We start from the raw sequence: 20578 nt of genomic DNA on the forward strand, positions 1-20578 counted from the left end.
CATATGTGGTCCCATTATTGGGGGTGGGGGGATGGGGGGGTGGGGGTGGGGGATGTGGGGGGTGTGTGGGGGGGGGGGGGGCAGGCCTGAATTAAACTAAAATGCCTGAATCTAGAAAGCAATGTTTATTCATATTAGCAAACAGTTATATAGGGTTCCAAATAAATCACTACACATTTTTACATTGATTATAAATAATATTGTGATTAGAAGGATGGAAATACATGTACATCGTAAAATGTTTTCACGTTAATTCTTTTTGCCTGAACACCTGCATCATTTTTACCAGAATGCAAAGATTTGCTCCACCACTGAGATGGCAGTTCAACTCCCTGACAACCCCCACCCCCACCCCGCCCCCACATGCTTATGTTGAAATTCATATAACATATAACATACAGGTCCTTCCCTTTAGGTTTCTCCTTCAGGATACAATTTATACAACTGAGGCTGCATCAAAAGACTAAAAATTCATTACATCAATACCAGCAACCGTAAATATTCATTCCAAAATCTCCGACACCTTATTTTTGCATTTACCTTCTGGGAACATTTTGTTCTCTATTGTGTCGTGATTTGCTACGAAAGTTTCAGAGATCGCTACACAATTCTGAAACATTAAACAGTAGTTGCTAATAAATTTTCAACAGACTAGAAATATCACTAATCAAGATTTTGATAACAAAATGTTCCCTAACCTGTGTTGACACCCCAATAGACGATGTATTTTTCATGTTGGGATGTCGTTAAACATTCATTCATTCATTCATTCCAAAATCTCTAACTAAATGAAAGTAAATCCTACTTCTCTCAGTTCAATTACATCTAGTAACTTGAATCTGCACTGGTATGAAACTTTCTTCTCTCTTACTATTCTTTGCATTTGTGAGAAATATTGATCCATCCTTGACTGCAAGTGAAAAACAAAAAATCTCATCACTCACCTGTATTATATAACACAGATCATTTGAAAACTTGTCGGCCATTCAAGATTTCTATAGTGTACCGTTACATTATTGCCCCCCCCCCCCCCCCCCAAAACCCAAACCCACATCAAATTAAACAAAAATTCTGAGTACTGCTAAAGCAATACATGTCCCATTCAGCTCAATATCTTGAGGCATTGTGGGAATTCCCCCCCCCCCACCGAAAACAAATGTTTCATATCTCCTAAGTTCAAGGGCCATAACTGTCAAAAATAGCCAAGAAAGTCAAAATCTGTGGGTAAAAAAAAAAAAATTCGCCAAAAAAAATGGAATTGTTTTTTCATATCTCCTGAAAGTGAAACTTGAACTGTAACAGTACATAGTAAAGCTGTACACTTTTTTTTCACTCAATATCTTTGGTTGTTGTGAAGAAAAATAAATCAGGAAAACAAATTTTCGTATCTCCTAAGTTCAAGGGCCATAACTGTCAAAAATCGCCAAGAAAGTCAAACTTGATCTGGGACAGTACATGATAAAGCTATACACAAAATTTCAGTTGAATATCTTGAGGAATTGTTTAAAGTCTGGAAAACTAAATGTGGGACAGATGATGACTTAGATAACATGAGAGCAAAAGAAAAGAAGGAAGGAAATGTTTTATTTAATGATGCACTCAACACATTTTATTTAAGGTTATATGGTGTCAGACATATGGTTAAGGACCACACAGATATTGAGAGAGGAAACCAGCTGTCGCCACTTCATGTACTACTCTTTTCGATTAGCAGCAAGGGATCTTTTATATGCAACATCCCACAGACAGGGTAGTACATACCATGGCCTTTGATATGCCAGTCATGGTACACTGGCTGGAGCGAGAAAGAACAAAAGAAAAAATGTGGATGTTTGGATCACTCTACTTAATAGTCAGGTTAAGTTAAAAATAAATATTTTAGTATGAACCCAGTCAAGATGTAAACCCATACCTTTTTCTGAATCTTAATTTTTGGACAATAATTGTTTATAAGATTATTTTTTTTAATTGTGAATTTATCGATGTATAACTGTCACAAATTGTATAAAATCATTTTTGACTGTAATAATTAATATAGACAATACTAGTTAATTATGTCAGATATCTGCTTTATCCTGTGAAGGTAACAATAAGAAATGGTAATTTCTCATTCAGCCTGAACAGGATAAAGCCAATATCCGACGTCATTAACTAGTTATTATCTTTATCCTGCAGACCATAAACATTACGGGGAAAAGCTATTGTTTCTGTTATTTCAGCCACATTGTACGATGACCTAGAGGTCAAATGAACAATTTTGTAACATTGTTATGCATGTGACGACACATCAGGGCTCGAACTTAACGATAGCAAAGACGGCAATTGCCGTCGGTGACATATAAACTGCCGTCGGTTGGGGCCATCACCGATGGCACTTTTGTGATGCAGGATAAAAATTACTGCTATCGGTAAAGGTCCTCACCGACGGCAAAATGTAAAAACATGTATGCAAGTTATCTGCCAGTATTTAACATGGGTTAATGGGTGTTTAGTTAGTACCACTCAATGAAACTAGTCATGCGCATACCCTGTGTTGTATAATATACGTTCTCACTGCATTTTGTCTCCTCGCTTTCGTGCTATGCTGCCCCTTTTCACATTTGACAGCCCCATTTGTTTTTCTGCGCCCATCTTTATTTTTCGGCAATCTCCAACTGAAAGATCACTTATTTGGTGCCAAATATGTCATGTGATCAGAACGGTCATTCTGTCTTTTGTATCCACTAATTGGTGTCTGATATTTTATCCTCAATTGCAGATTTGATTGTCGTAACTGATGATTTTTACTTACTGTCATTTGTTTATTGAGCAATTCTTTATAAAATATTAGAAACATTTAATTTGGGGGGGGGGGGGGGGGGGGGGGAGAGATATCAGCTCTTATAAAAAAACAGAAGTGGTAGTGTTCATTATGAAAATAATTTATCTTGAGTGCCAAATAATATATACACCATGTTTACAAAAACAAAACTAGCAGTATTAATGCAATCGATTCACTCAATGAAGATGGAAAAAAAACAAAAAAACTGAAAAATGCTATCCCACAGTAGGGTATCACTTTAAAAAATCTCTTTATTATTTTTCAGATATCTTAAAATCTTTATTAAAATAATATTAACACTTTGGTCGGTTTAGCAAAACAAACACCCGTGAATGTCAGACCGACACTCTGTTTTAACTGAATACATTTTAACTAACAGTGCACAAAAGATAAAACAGCTTGTACATCGTACCAACTTTTCAGTACCAGATACTGAGGGGCAAACTAAGGGATAGGTATTTCCACAAAGTCGACCAACACACAACGATATATAGCAACCAAATGTTCCTTCTCATTTTTATTTCTGTCTTTTTTTTAAATGGTGAGGTGGGGGCCTCACGACCACATTCCTTTAATTTTCACCCAGCAAGAACACTGTATACAATTTAACGTCATCCAAAGAACAATTTTTATGTCATATTCACCAAACACTTAGGCAACTTTGTCTTGGAAACACCAAGTTCTGTTAAATGTTAGCTTATGCTAGTAGTCCATGATTCCATTTATAATAAATTCTTGTTTACTGAAGTTTATTGACATAAACTGAAGAAATTTGACTACATGTACATACAGAAAAATAACCTTTCAGTCAAGTTTATTTGCTGCAAAAGTTAGTTTTAAAAAACTGCTGTCGGCAAACTCGAGTTTGAGCCCTGCACACGAGTGACGTAAAAAGTAATGTCTTGCTACTCTACGGAGATGACTTTGGAGATGACTTTGCTTTATCTGTCATCATATTCTGTCAACAGAAACAGTGGTTGCAGGATAAACATCAACAAATTCACAATTAAAAAAAAATATATATAATTAGCCTACAAACAACATTTCCATTTAGTTAAAAATACACCAAAAAAATAAGTTTTTAATGTTGACCTTCTCATTTGACATTTTGACGTTATGCCCTGACGTCTACTGGATGTTAACATTCAGGGTTTTTGGCAACATTATGCAATTCATTCTGGTTATAATGTCACCATCATAAAATAACATTCAGAATTCTAATAAAATACAACGGCAGAATTTTACATGGTTATACTGTCACTATCATAAAGAACCTTCAAAACAAATGGCAGGAATTTAATACCGGTATGGTAATTTTTCTTAACAGAAGCACAAATATGCTCGATAAAAGACATCTTCATCCGAAATAATCAAGATCACCATAAAGATACACATTTTTGCCATTTATTAATGGAAACTTGGCTCTTTTAATAATTATGTTATCCACTTATTTTAATCCATTACGTTAATAAAATCCTCTGAATTTAATGAAAGTCATCTTGCTACACATTTCACTATTATATTAGTATTGAAAACCATACATGCGTAGTGACTAAACCAAATGTACTGAATTTAATGAAAGTCATCTTGCTACACATTTCACTATTATATTAGTATTGAAAACCATACATGCGTAGTGACTAAACCAAATGTACTGAATTTAATGAAAGTCATCTTGCTACACATTTCACTATTATATTAGTATTGAAAACCATACATGCGTAGTGACTAAACCAAATGTACTGAATTTAATGAAAGTCATCTTGCTACACATTTCACTATTATGATAGTATTGAAAACTATACATGCGTAGTGACTAAACCAAATGTACTGAATGTCCCTATATTGGGTTCAACTATAATAAATGTACCTCTTCTAGGACACTGTGAATACTTGTACATGTAACCAAGTTAGAAGTTATTTTTTCGGGCAAGCATACTCCACTACAAAAGGTATGCTTAGACTGACCTGGGTTCAGTACTACTTTTGGCTGTAGACTCCATTATCACCATAATGTATGGCTTTGATATAAGAGACTTAAAGAATCACAATGAAACTAAACAAACCAAAAAAACAAAACAAGAATAAACCTTAGCAATCTCTTTCTTTATCCCCCAATTACAGTAAAATTTATAAAATATAAATAAAATTATTTAATAACATAAATATAATTTTTAATTACCTATAAATATACATCATTCAATCAAATAAATATTACCTAATTATTTTAATAGCTTATGAATATAACTGTTTTAACAACATGTGTCAATTCTAGTCTATTTCCTTCCCATAACCTCACGTATAATACACTCCCTATTTCAAAATATCAGCAGGCCTACCCTTTTAATCTATACCTTAAGTTCGTTCAGAAAGCGATTACCTTCAGTAACAACTAATACACTCCCTATTAAAGAGTATGAGTATCCTTTTAATCGATACCTTAAGCTCATTCAGAAAGCGACTGGCTCTACCTACTTTCAACTAGTTAACTCCCTGACACATGCCATTAAAATTTACCAATTAATACTACTTATATTTCCATATTTATCCTCATACTCAAGATTTGGATAACGTTTAGTACAGATATAGTTACATTCTGTTGGAAGCAAGCACAGAAATAAAACAAAAAATTACACAAAAACCTGAGAATACAAATTCTCACCTTTTCAATTCGAAGCCAACAACACAGAAGTTAATAAAAACTGCCATGATCACATATGACTAGCTTGTGCATCTCCCACAAACTTATAACGGTCTCAGACCACACTCAATACATACCCACTGGCGTAGGAAACCGGGGGGGGGGGGGGGGGGGGGGGGGGGGGCTTGTGCTCCCTCCACTTTTCAGATATTTTGCTTTAATTTTGCTTTATAATAGTGTAAAAGTGTGCCCCCCACTTTTTGGCACCTTCCTACGCCGCTGATACCTAACTCTGTAATGTTCTTTAATTCCTTATATCAGTGAGATTAATTTATGGTTAGTAAAATTAATAAGAAATATAATTAGAGAGAAAATCAGGGGAAATATAAAAACCAAAGACATATGAAAAGATAGATCAGATGAAACTCAGAAACACTACACAGATAAGCTATATTATATACTAAGTAAACTTTAAAAAAAACCCACACATTTTGTGAAGCATTTTATTTAGCATATACAATTTAAAAAAAATATTATTCTAGAGTCCCAATAACATATTAGGTATGGACCCAATCAAAATGCCAACACATACCTTGGCCTTTTCCGATTCCAATTCTTTTCCTATTGTTGTGAGAAGTTGACATAAACATTCTAGATTTTCCTCATCTCGAGATTGTAGCAGTTTAAAGACACAGTCGTGCATAACATCTTTAGTCAGCATTTTTAATTTAAATAATTCACCAATAAATCTGCAAAATAGCACAAAATATATTTAGTAAACAGTTTAGATACATTAAAAAAACAACTTTATAACTTATCAGATATAACACATCATTTTAGCTTTTAGCTTCCAATAGCCAAATGGATTACTCATCATTCAAATATATTTAGTAAACAGTTTAGACACATTAAATATTTTTTATAACATCAAATATAACACATTATTTTAGCTTTTAGCTCCCAATAGCCAAATGGATTACTCATCATTCAAATATATTTAGTAAACAGTTTAGACACATTAAATATTTTTTATAACATCAAATATAACACATTATTTTAGCTTTTAGCTTCCAAAAGCCAAATGGATTACTCATCATTCAAATATATTTAGTAAACAGTTTAGACACATTGAATATTTTTTATAACATCAAATATAACACATTATTTTAGCTTTTAGCTTCCAATAGCCAAATGGATTACTCATCATTCAAATATATTTAGTAAACGGTTTTGACACATTCAAAAAACACATCATCAGGCTATTTCTCACGTCAGCCAGTGGCAGTGCACCACAACTGGTATATCAAAGTTTGTGGTATGTGCTATCATGGAAAAATGTAGTGGGCTTCCTCTCTAAGACTGTCAAAATTACCAAATGTTTGACATCCAATATACGATGATTAATAAATCAATGCGCTCTAGCGATGTTATTAAACAAAAGAAACTTTAACTTTTCATTACATGCAAGTCAAATAATGTTACTTTTGTCATACCATTTCAGAAAATGTTAACATGAAAACCTGCCTAATATTTCCTGTAGATCTTCTCCTAGCTTTACTTGATACTTCTTCCAATTCCTTTTTTAGCTGTGCCTTTTGCTCCTCCTATAATGAAAAAACATCGTATTTAAATGACTAACATTTCATTACAGAGACAGACAGAGACAAACAGACAGAGAGAGAGAGACAGACAGACAGACAGACAGACAGACAGACAGACAGACAGACAGACAGAGAGAGAGAGAGAGAGAGAGAGAGAGAGAGAGAGAGACACAGACAGACAGACAGACAGACAGAGAGAGAGAGAGAGAGAGAGAGAGAGAGAGAGAGACACTTAGACATAGAGTCAGACAGGTGTAGGTATCGTTATGTTTTTGTTTTTGTCAGAGCTCTTTTTTTGTTCATATCAAACTACATGGGTGTAGTTAACATATATATTTTTAAACGACTATCTACATAAAACTACATATTGTGAGACTCACAGACTCAGCTTCATCAAGCTCTTTCCTCTTCTTGTCAAGAATAACTTGGTCATCTTTGCCTTGCTCAAATTCTCTCTGACATCTCGTCAGCAGTATCACACGAAAATTTACAGATTCACCTGGTTTCTTATGAGATGGCACTTTCAACTGAATCAATGAAAGTAAAAAGAATGTTTACTATTCTTTTTCATAAAATTTCATTTATGAAATTGCTTATAAAAGTTCAATTACCACTAAACAATACGTAGTATGATATAATGCAAAATAAAATTTAAAAAAAAGAACAAAAATGTGATTGATAAAATAATAATTAAACTTAGAACAGAAAACTCATTCCAACTTAACAACTGTCAATATAAAATCAATAAAACTTCAAACAACTGCAAGTGTGGCATCCCAGAGGATATGAAACACTATCTCCTGGACTGCACGCTACACGCCAACCAAAGAAAACTAATGTTAGCACCTTTACTTGAAGCTAACCCTACCACTAATATTACCCCTTAAATGTTACTTGAACCAGATAAAAAAAATCAAACACCAAATCTTTAAAGCCATTTACCAATTCTTCCAGTCCAACAAACCTAAACTATAATACTCAATGGTGGGACCGGGGTGGGTGGGTTTGGGGCAGGGGTGGACCTGGGAACCTGGTTACATATCGAAAGCAGCCCTTACTTAGACCTCACTTGCCGATGGAGCACTCCAGACTGGAGCAGGGCTACCACTAGGCCATCCCTAGCTCATATGCCTAGCTCTGCACCTGGCCCGCACGGCAGGGGGATGGGGGGCTCACCGGGGACCTGGGGTGAGCAGTGCCACTCAGAACTTGCAAGGTGATATACACTCGCCAAGGGGGTCACATGGGGCTAGGACCTCCTCCCACTAAAGTCAACAAAGATAGGCACAGTGGGATTGGCACGCCCAGGCCCTTCATGAGCAGCCCCCCTCAGAACTCGCTAAATGATAGGCACTCACTTGGAGGGCCTGGGCGGGCGGACCTCACCCTAAATAAAATAAAATAAATAATGCAATGGACACTGCCCTGCTGACCTCTCACCGACACGGAGTAACGACCCTTAGCACTCGTCAGCATGATCATGCACTCCAACTCGGGGATCAGTGGCAGGGCACGACCCGGATGCACTTAAACCCCACGGACTCCTGATTACCTACAGCCGCCTGTTACAATAATTTAATTGATTGCGGTATAGATGCATGTTATCATGCATGATTGGACCTTTATATTCAAATGTATGTTATTGAATTGTATGTTTTATTTTTGCTTCACGTCTATTTAAATTTTTTATCAATTGTATGTACCACGTCCTGGTGTTTTGGTGGCCCTTAAAAGGGCCGTTTGATGGGATCTGGCTCCGTTGGATGATGCCTCGAATGCGGAAGAAGTGCTTCCTCATCCCAACACTTAAAATTCACGTGTCCGTCTTCCTGCATCTTGCACCTTTGTATTACAGTAGTAAGTAAGATCATGTTTATTACAGCAAACCTAAGGTGAGTTTTTTCTAAGGTTCCAGCACAACAGAAGTGAAAACCAGATAAAGAATCAAAATTAAGTAAGTTATTAGGATAGTTACATTTAAATTCAGCGCTTTCTAGTACCACCTAGGGTAGTTTTCAATGATGGATGACAGATATGTAGGGTTACATGACTATAATTAATAAACATACTTCCTTCTAAAAAACTGTAATATATGAAGCAATAACCAAGGGAATACCCTTCAAATTAGCTAGATAGGTTATTATAACTCCCCCCCCCCCCCCCCCATCCTTGTATTTCATTATAATCCAAGGACAGGGGAGGAGGGGTGGCCTTTGATAAGCCGTTGCGATTGTATTCATACATTAAGGACTTAGGACAATAGGAACAACCTTAACATCAAATAGGGACAACATACAGACTGCATGCACAACTGCAACATTTTACACAGGATGCATTGACTAATGATAACAATGCATCTGCCCACAAATAAACCAAATAATGGCCCAGCACGTTCTCTAATAAGGAGTCGGACAAAAGAAAAACGGCTCCGAGTACACAATTGCAATGTACCCAGAGAGAATTGGACAAAAGAATACCAGCTTTCTCTACCCATCCCCAAAACATGCCGCGGGCAAAGGCACAACGGGCACTTGGACAGGAGAGATGGAAGAAGAGGCCTTCTAAGGGCCCTACGGGCAACCTAGGGAGACATCTCAGCACCCAATAGGTCCAATTAACGAGCTACTCTCGGCGTACTAAAATTCCAAACCTACTCGTAGCTCCCCATCTTTCACTTTCAGTAGACCGTACAAAATTGTGCCAAATATCCTTTATCCTAAAATGCTCACCATTTCTCTTTGGCTGTAATTATCAATTCCAAATTCCATAGCACCCTTCGCCTGTTACCAGTCACAGTCGGACTGCTTGTGCTCTCTTGCACCTGCCAGTGCAGGCGGTCCCTCCTCCTACCCACCCCAACCGTTTCTGTCCTTGACGGAGAAGCCGGCCAAGGCCGGCACCTGTGCCCAGGACAGACGTGCGCTAAAACAGCTTGCTCTGAATATGCACGTTAAACCCTATTGGATTGGATTGGATTAAAAAAGAAAATGTTTAACAATATAGCCCAAAACAAGGCAATGGTTGGAAAATAAAATCCAGTGGGTTTAACAAGGGAAATAACTCATGAAACAATGAATAAACATCAAACTAAATATTAAACAACTGTCCTGAAAGCAAAATGTATGTGTAAAAGAACAATTTCACCAGTTAATAAAACTATTTTAAAATAGATGGCCTTTGTTTCAGGATTTATAAATGACAACCCTTTAATGGAACATATGAAGAGTTTCATTGAAAAATGCGATAAACGCCACCATATACACACCCAATCCTAAAAACGTTTTATTCCAAATCACCATAAATGCCACGGCAGTTTCTCTGAAATCTGCAGTATATCGTCAGACAACTTGCTAAAACTGAATTTGAACTGGTGTTTGTTTACCTGTGAACAGTGTTCGAGTGCGGTTTGGACAATGGTTTTAAGGATGGCGTTTATCGCGTTTTACAATGAAACTCTTCATATGTTAACAGAATAATGAAACTTGTCAGTACAACTTGTGTCAACATAACTCACCATTAATAAATATTTGCACATATTTGCATATGCCACATTAAAATGAGGTTGACTAATTGCCTGAAAAAGAAAAATGTAAAAGGGTTAACATACGAGACACTATTTACAACTTTATATATAATGATTTAACAAACAAAATATTGCTGTACAAACTCACAGAAACATCAACATTTCTTAAACGGTATATGCATTTATTCCTTTTATCTTGTAATTATTTCTTTAAAATTAACCTTTCTTTATATTGTTTTCTGAATAAACGTAAAATCAAGGCTTGGAATTCAGTGAGGCAATTCCAGCCTATAACTATAAGCAGCTTTTGCTTTCCACTGAATATATTATACAATTATAATGAGATTTTTGTTAGACTAGGTTAATTTTGTTGCCATTGAATATCCATAAATATAGTTAATAATTTTTTATAGTACTCCTCATTCACACACACATGGTTGCTATGAAATTCTTCAAGGCTTGGAACTATTTTTCACACATTCCAATAAAGAAAAGATGACAAAATATAAATACGTGTTCAAATATAAGATCCGTAACTCCCTTGAGCCTCTCCTCGGTGTCAATTGTAGGCCTAAGTCCATGCATCTGTTGTAGAAGTGTCTGGAAGTTTTGTGGTGTAAGCTTGTTTAGAATACTCTTCAGCTTCTTATTCAGCTCCTGAAATAATAACATTAAAAATAAATAAAACCAGTCTTAATGCTATTAAATCACTCGGATGTATTAACATGAAGCCAGGGTGCAATATTTCAAAATCTTAGGTAACCACCTTCTTATTCAGCTCCTGAAATATAAAAATGTTCTTTTGATAAACCTACATTAATTAAAACAATCAGATGTATACACAAATAACTTAATTAAGCACACTCATCACCACCACCACCACCCCCCCCCCCCCCACCCCTCAACTCCCACATTTTTTCCTTCCATGACTGTCTAACAAAACATTCTTACTTGTGTCCAGTCTGAAATAAATTAATGTTTTTCAAAAAAACAAATTATGAATTTATTCAATATTTTCATTACGTTAATAACTTGGAGCCACAACAACAATGAATCTGAAAAGATCTACTATAAGGTATAACTGACGATTTCTGTCAGAAAACATTCATTTTAAAGACAACCTCAGTCCATAAAGTTTCTTTTGTTTAACAACACCACTAGAGCACATTGATTTATTAATCATCGGATATTTGGTCATTTTGACACCCAGTACATTTTTTCATTAGTAGCAACTGATCTTTTATATGCACCATCCCACAGATAGGATAGCACACACCACGGCACATACCAGTCAATTAGTGGTGCACTGGCTAGAACCTGGCTAGAAATAACCAGTGCATAAAGGCCCCAATTGATAGCCTCTACCCTTCTTTTCATACCCCCAGTGATTCGTCTGATAGTCATAAATCAAATCTTTTATTCCTCTATACATGTATACATGAATTATACAAAGAGTATGGCACATTTTAATACATAAATATGTACAAGTAAACAAAGACATTTATACAGTCATATACTTTAAATCATAAAATATTTGTGACCTTAAATTTTAGTGGAATCTACATTATAGTGACCTATTTGAGACATAAAACTCTAGTGAGGTCAGCATATCAAACATTCAAAAACTTTGTTGCATTTTTAGGATCGGCTGATCAAAAGAACTTTTGCTATTATTTTGTTGTCACACAGCGTGCAATATTTCTGGTTATAAACGGCCTCAAACATCATGTGAAGCTCCTTTACCGTCACCTTAAACTTAGTAAAAACATTGCAGTCCTACGCATGCAAACTAATTATTGTTGTTTACTATCCTCATTGTTTACTCAACATAATGTTGTTGTCAAGATAGTAGTATTAAACTATTTACGTCACATATAGAAGTGACGTCATTGGAAGGCGCAGACGCCGGATGTTAAGAATGACCACGCAGTATATGACATGGAATAAAAACAATGTGTTAGAGTTCAATCTTCCGAGTATCTTTACATGGTATCAGAAGTAAGTAAAAACCCACGCACAAACATCACATTGCATAGTACTGTAAACGGCAATGGACTCTCTCCATAGTGGACTGCACCCGAAAGTTTATTGGGATACGCCTGCCCTGTCGGAGGCGTGAACGAAATTCGAACAACATGCCTGACTCATGTTCGTTGGACCCCTCAACGCGACAACAGACGTACAAAACTTTAGCTACCTACTTTTATGGACTGGCGAGAAAGGCAGAGACATTTACTCTACGTTCAATTTCGCTCCAGGAACGGCGGCCGTTGAAGCTACAAACGACGCCCCAGCAGTGCCAGCTATCCCGCCGGAAGATTGGAACAATTTCGATATGGTCTGCAGTAAGTTTCATCAGTATGTGACAACCGGCCTCGGTGGCGTCGTGGCAGGCCATCGGTCTACAGGCTGGTAGGTACTGGGTTCGGATCCCAGTCGAGGCATGGAATTTTTAATCCAGATACCGACTCCAAACCCTGAGTGAGTGCTCCGCAAGGCTCAATGGGTAGGTGTAAACCACTTGCACCGACCAGTGATCCATAACTGCTTCAACAAAGGCCATGGTTTGTGCTATCCTGCCTGTGGGAAGCGCAAATAAAAGATCCCTTGCTGCCTGTCGTAAAAGAGTAGCGACAGCGGGTTTCCTCTAAAAAAATCTGTGTGGTCCTTAACCATATGTCTGACGCCATATAACCGTAAATAAAATGTGTTGAGTGCGTCGTTAAATAAAACACTTCTTTCTTTCTTTCTTTCAGTATGTGACACCAAAATCGAATGTTATATTCGCGAAATACAAATTCTACAACCGCACCCAATCCCTTCACGAATCTGTTGACAATTTTATTACAGATATAAAATTACTAGCAAAAGCCTGTAGTTTCCACTGCGATTTGATAGATGAAATGATTCGTGACAGGCTTGTATACGAACAAACTCGCGCAAAGTGCGTGCACGGTTTACTGACCGCGGAAACAACCTTGACCTCTCCAACGCAATCGACATTGCTCGCGCACACGAAAGCGCACACCCCCAATTAAAAAACATGGGAGGGAGAGACAGCACAAGTAGTCTGTAAAATACACCCAAAGGAAACCAAGTGGAGCAACACGCTTTAACAGGACAAAAAATATCGGTCAAAGATCTCAATGCGGTAATTACGGGCATAACCCCCATAAAAATATGACCGAATGCCCCACTAGGGGTCACACATGTAACAAATGCTAAAAGACAAATCATTTCTTTACAGCATGTCGCCAGAAAACCGTAAACAGCATTGACCCACTCGATATAGACCATAAAAGTGACGCTAGTGACGAGTTCTACATAAACACTATAAACTCCGAGACCACAATCAATGATCGGGCATATGTCAAACTGACTGTCAACAATAAGAATTTAACATTCAAAGTAAATCCAGGTGCCCAAGTTAACGTCCTACCAAAAGTTGAGTGACAAACTCCACACACGACAGCCACTCAAGCACAGTAAAACTATACTTCATGGGTACAGCGGACACACACTAAAAGACCTTGGCATATGTGAACTCGAATGTTCCCACAAAGGAACCCCCTACAAGGTGCAGTTCCATGTGGTAGATGTACATGCATCTCCTATATTGGGACTCCAGTCATGTGTTAACATGCAAATTGTGAAACTCGTACTGTCTATTGACGACAAGAACACTAATGCTGACACACAACCCAAACTCAAAAGTGATGATGCTGAATTAAACCAGCAACTTAATGAATATGCAGACCTATTCGAGGGCAATAGCAGAATTCCCGGGAGAACACTCTCTAACGCTGCACCCAGATGCCAAACCTGTCATACACCCGCCACGCAGGATACCAGTGGCTTTTCGTGAGAAAGTCAAACAAGAGCTCGCACGCATGGAGAAAAATAACATTATTGTGAAGGTAACTGAACCTACCGACTGGGTCAACTCTATGGTGGTTGTGCACAAAAGCAATGGTGATGTACGCGTATGTTTGGACCCACGTGACCTTAATGCTGCCATAAAACGACCATACTACTTCGTGCCGACACTGGAAGATGTAACCAGCCAGCTTGCAGGTGCAAAACATTTCTCAAAGTTAGATGCACGCAGCGGGTACTGGCAAATCAAACTGTCAGACTCTACATCGCGACTACCGGTAATGACCTTCAACACACCTTTCGGGCGTTACCGATACCTCCGCATGCCTTTCGGAATAAACGCTGCACAAGATGTGTTCCAGCGTCGTGTTGACGAAGTCTATGAAAACCTCCCACGGGTTACCGGCCTCAGCGATGATGTCCTGGTTGCTGGCACATCAACGTGCTCGTAAACATGGTCAATGGTATAACCTTGACAAGTGCTGCTTTGATATGACCGAGGTCAGCTACTTTGGCCACGTAATATCAGCTGACGGAGTGAAACCGGATCCCCAAAAAGAAGAAGCCATAGCAAAAATTGCAAGCCATGCTAACAAAACTGAGCTGCAGACAATACTAGGCATGGCAAATTATCTTGCAAAATTCTCGCCAAACCTAAGTGATGTTACCACACCAATGCGTAACCTACTCAAAAAGAACTCAAGAGTTTGTGTGGGACGTACAGCAAGAAGCAACATTCATAAAAATGAAGGACATCACTCGTGCTCCAGTGTTAGCATTCTATGGCCCCAAAAAGGAACTCACTCACTCTCCAGGTGGATGCCTCAGTGAAGGCTACAAGTACCACATTCATGCAAGAGGGCCGACCGATTGAGTACATGTCGAGGGCCCTTAATGAATCAAAGCAGAATTAGGCAACTATTGAGCGAGAAATGCATGCCATTGTACATGGCTGTGAACGGTTCCGTCAGTACATGTACGGTCGAAAAACAGTAGAATCTGATCACAAACCACTGGAGACAATAATGTGTAAACCAATATCGGCAGCTCCTAAGCGTCTACAGAGAATGATCCTCGAGCTTCAACGCTACAAATACGATATCAATATCATTCACAGACCTGGAAAGGACATACCCGTAACCAATTGCCTAAGCCGCAACCTTATCATAAATGCAAAGCCAATAAAGGATAAGTTAGCAGAAAAAGCAGATGTCGCTGTCCACTATTTGATTGAAACTCTAGACACAGTGGTTTAAACGGACAGAATTCACGGAATTCCCATTGTGAAACGGAATTACGATTTTTCGCGAAGTTAAAAATAAATAAATAATAATACAATTTTACTATTGCCACACACTGTAAAACTGACGATTGGCCCGTGTGCAGTACTATTGGCAAACGCGTAGTGTCGTATTTACCGGGGCTACATTCAGCCAGACCGAGCGTAAAAACACCCGCTCGCTTCACGGTAAAGCAAATGGTCACATTGGGAACCAAATACTTCGCGCCAACGTTAGTGAAACGTTTGCTGGCTGAACTTGGGACTGGTTTACTGCTTACTCTGTTGTGCCTGCGCAGACGGTACCTTTTTTTTTTTTTTCCAGGTGTAACTTCAGCCAGCGATTTGTCGCTAACGCTCGTCTTGGAAGACTGATTTTTACGCTACACATTAAACCGAATGACCACTTCGGGAACCAGTCAATATATGTTTGCAAACATTTTGCAAAAAATGGCTGGCTGAACGTTGCATGGTACTTTATTTCCGCTGTGTCATGCGCATACTTCACATTGCAAACGACGTTAGACTGTCAAAGCGGTGATAAAAATACGTCTTTACGTTTTGTTAACACTAAGCCCCGTTGAATAAAACAGTGCACTAAATTTTTTGACAATTATGCTTTATGTAGTTGTTATAACTGTAACCGTTGCTCCGATTTTTCGCTACTAATATGAAGGCATACTTTGATTTAACGACAAATAGCACCGCATGTTGACGCCATAGGTACTGGATGACAGGATAATAAACCATTTTTTAATGACACTAGTACATGATACGGTGGTCACTGCATTGAGTTAATCACTGTGATTGAAAGCCCAATGTCCGATAAACATTCAGTACTATTTTGTTTTGTTTTGTTTTATTTTGTTACAACAGCACCCTATCCTAAGCATTTTTGATTCGCGTTTTATTTATAAATATAATTTTTATTAGAAAATATTTGGATTCACACAAAAAGTAGACGCCATAAAAATTTGATGGGTTATACAATACATGGCTTAAATGTTTAAGAAAATGTCAAAGAAGTTACCTTTCGATCAACTAAGTCAAATCAACCAATTAGCTCCATTTTCCATTACCTTCAAGAAATTGCGCAAGGTTTTCTGTCCGACTTTAATCCTACGGGACATTTGCAAATTCAATAGCATCAAAACTAAATCTCGCCTGCTACCGACCCTGGTCAGGCTGCTTGTCTTCCTTTGCACATGCCAGCGTGGGCGACCCCCTCTCCCACCCCCACCCCTAACCTTTTCCTGTCCTGGACAGGAGCCAGCATAAGTCGACACTTGTGCCCATGACAGGCGTGTGCTACAACAGCTTGTTCTGAATGTGCCTGTTAAACCCTATTACCTGACCTAACCTGACCTCAGGGCATAAACTTTTTTCTTCAGATAAACGATATGTCGTTCGTGTGGTTTAGTGTTTGCATGAACGATTTTCTCCAGTGGTTCAGATACAAATAAAAAGGTTAACCGGCAACGGTAAGCAAAAGAGAACCTAAGATGAGCGATTTCCATAGATTTTCTCCAAATTCTTATCATAAATACTAAATTATTATTATTATTTGGTATGCTGGGACTAACTTGAAAGCTGCCATTTACATTTCAGAACACTACCCCATCGGTTCTGTTACAGGCGAGTACTTGTTGGCGCCAAACAACAGTCTGAATGAAACGGGGATTTCCCGCGAATCCTCAATCGATCCAATCGATGCTGCAGCTCAGTGTTTCAGCATGTTCTAATTTCCACTTTGTTATTTGTAAGTCCCTTATTAAACGTACTATTTTCATCGCTGTGTATGTCATATTTTAATAAGTTGATTTAGCAAGGGTTGTGTTTGTTTTCATTACAATACATGTCGTTTCAGAATTAATGCATATATTTCAACGTAACCACACAGGTGTCAAAAAGTAAATAAATATACAGAACTTCACATACATTTTTTTCGCTTCCTATTTATTGCACGAGTTTATTGTGCACAAGAATATATACTGCGTAGTGGTCTCGTGGTACGTTCTTGCTCAGAATAAACGTGTGCAATAAACAGGAAGTGAAAATAACGTATGTGAGGTTCTGTATTTATTACATACCTTGAAAATATATATATATATATATATCAACAATGTATCTTAAACCGCTGTTCAATGCTCCTTTCACGAGCTCAGTTTTAGCATAACGTACCAAAATGCCAGACGTTACGAATAGGCCTACAGCTCTTAATAAGTCGTGACGTCATTTGTAAATCAAAATGACACCCCATCAACATAATTTTTGTCATTGTCCAAAGCAGACCCTTCATTTGTCTTTAACCTAGCTTCACTACGGATATAGCAAAATTGTCCGTACATAATGTTGCATATAACTTTACGTACGTTGCCATTCTCGTTTGTATTAACTGCGAAATTGTCGGAAAACCACCATTTTTTAAAGGTTTTTCACTAACGGTGTCCTTTTTGCATTTTTTCGCATTAATTTAGGTCCTGACATTTTACAACTCTATAAGTAAATGTCCAGCTAAGGTGATGTCACGTTTAATAAATACTCATAAACCGCTTTAATTTCCAAACCGCGTATTGTTTTCCCGCATGTAGCGAAATGATCAAAGGGAACGTGCGACTATGTTACTAAATGTTACATTACAAGAAAAGTTACAACGGATACATTGTTTTTTTCTCACACCTGCAATGCTAGGCCCGTGCTCTTACTTTATTCCAAAACTAGTTATATTTGCCAAAACACGCCATAATCGTTCGTGCCAAATTTTATGCCCTGAAACTGAAAATGTAACTTTACAATACTGGAAATAAATAACCTTCAAAGTGTAGTCGACTAAATATTTCCACCCTTCCCATTTTCACCATATTCTCAAAACTCAGTTTTACCTCTGTCTCTCCTTCTTCACAACTTTTTGTTTCCTTCTTGTGACTGGGTTGCCATGGTGCTGCAGATTTGTGCAGTTTTAGTTCTTGCTCTGTTGTCACCTGTAGACAAGAGTTCTAAGTTATTACAAAGGTGCAGAAAGTACTCGCCCAGTTGCCAAATGCAAGTAAAAATTTTGACAGACGAGTTAAAAAATGATATTCACAAATTAGATAAACCATCTATTGACTCTTACATATAAGAAGACTATTTAGTTATAGCGTTTCTGGAAATCATGAAAAAAAAATGTTTTGATTTTTCCCTTGCAGGCCCTGCACCTCAGGCCCCTGGGGGTGGTGTGTGTGTGTGTGTGTGTGTGTGTGTGTCAAACGACCAATTTCACAAATCTATTTCTCCATTTAACGATGATGCATCGCACAAAATATGATTGGAGTTGGTCAAGTAGTTTTCGGGAAGCAGTCAAAAGTGTAAAAAGTTTACACAATGCTTGAATGGATGAATGAATGAATGAATGATTAATAATAATAATAATAATAATAATAATAAAATCTTTATTTATAGAAGGTACAGTACGCGAACCAACCAAAGTGCCAATTATCGGCGATCGGCTCGGCGGTTTCGGCGGTCATAGAAAAAAAATGTTTAAACAAATTCGCCGATCGGCGGATCGGCAATTTTGTAAAACTTTTATTTCAACAAGAATTACGTTTGCACTTCATCCAACGCATAGAACTGTTCATTATTATTATACTGACCATGTCATAAAAGTGAAACACCAATTTTTAAAAATAAATAAATTGTGAAACTGACTCACGTGCAACTTGCGTCAGCTGTGGAAGCATTCATTATATATGATGGGGATCAGTTTGATCAGTTTGACTTTTCGATGTGCCGCCGATTTAAAAAAAAAAAAAATGGGGAGTGGACGGTGTGGTTTGAGGGACGGATGTTTAAAACCAAATTGGCTATCGGACTATTTTGTTCCACACCAGTAACAACTTGCTGCGATTCTGCAAATTCGCACCGGTCACTTTGCTGCGAATCTGTGACCTCTTTATCTGTCGGTTGTTGTCAACTGCTGATATGTTATAAATTTAATTTAATTAAAAAAAAAAATAATTAAAAAAAATAATAATAAAAAAAAATTAAAAAATAAACTTTGATGCCGCAGCGTTGACATATTTTTTTAAAAGCAGAATAATTAAATTATTATCCTAAAACTTAAGATATTGATATATTCCGATTGGCACCTTAAATCATTCACTCTATATTGACTATAATAAATTTTAAAACCAAACACATGATGTAATTTAACTGACCAACAACCCTTGTAGATTGCTGAAAAATCGACGATCGTTGAAAAAGGAAAACTATTAGTAGTAATAAAGGAAAAGGAGTTTGGGGGGGGGGGGGGGGGGGTATTGCAGTTTTGAGAGAAAAGAAGTGAAATCGACAAATAAATGTGCATGTGACTTGCCTACGTGAAGTCTGTCACAAGCGGCTAACAAAAACTTAATTTTATTTGTATTATTCTTACATGTATTATTATTTAGGGTGCTTTTTTAAATTCGTTTCTGTTTTTTCTTTTTCTGTTTTTGCCAATGCAGGCGCATATGAAATTTTCTTCACTATCTGTACCAATATCATTATACATTTATGTTTACCGCCGATTTGACAAATGATCGTTAGTCGTTTCGTCTGCGAACTGCTTTGTTAATATATTTTGATTTGGAAAAACGTGTAATCATAAAATATGCCATTTCTCTCCAATAACCGTACATGCATAATTGTGCGTTTACCAACCCGATTTACAAAAGGAATTTGGGTGCAGGTTTGTCTGGTGTGTGCGTCGTTACCCCCCCCCCCCCCCCCTCTATCTGTGTGTGTGTGTGGGGGGGGGGGTCTGGGGTTATTTACTTTTATTGTATTTTTATTAGGGTCTTTTTCTTTGTGTGCT

At 37.5% G+C, this 20578-nt stretch overlaps 1 protein-coding gene across 1 annotated transcript in view; it reads right to left on the reverse strand.

Moving 5' to 3' along the window:
• LOC121389765 (eukaryotic translation initiation factor 4 gamma 1-like) overlaps positions 1 to 20578 on the reverse strand; it is a 45883-nt gene that overhangs the window by 16579 nt on the left and 8726 nt on the right. The window contains exons 2-9 of the mRNA XM_041521414.1: positions 19611 to 19696; positions 18624 to 18722; positions 11100 to 11243; positions 10578 to 10637; positions 7444 to 7590; positions 6987 to 7066; positions 6055 to 6211; positions 806 to 910 (exon numbers count right to left, since the gene is read on the reverse strand). Coding sequence (XP_041377348.1) covers positions 806 to 910; positions 6055 to 6211; positions 6987 to 7066; positions 7444 to 7590; positions 10578 to 10637; positions 11100 to 11243; positions 18624 to 18722; positions 19611 to 19696 — 878 coding nt within the window. The remainder of the gene's footprint in view (positions 1 to 805; positions 911 to 6054; positions 6212 to 6986; positions 7067 to 7443; positions 7591 to 10577; positions 10638 to 11099; positions 11244 to 18623; positions 18723 to 19610; positions 19697 to 20578) is intronic.

This window comes from Gigantopelta aegis, chromosome 15, assembly GCF_016097555.1.
Source record: "Gigantopelta aegis isolate Gae_Host chromosome 15, Gae_host_genome, whole genome shotgun sequence".
NCBI classification, from domain to species: Eukaryota; Metazoa; Mollusca; class Gastropoda; order Neomphalida; family Peltospiridae; genus Gigantopelta; species Gigantopelta aegis.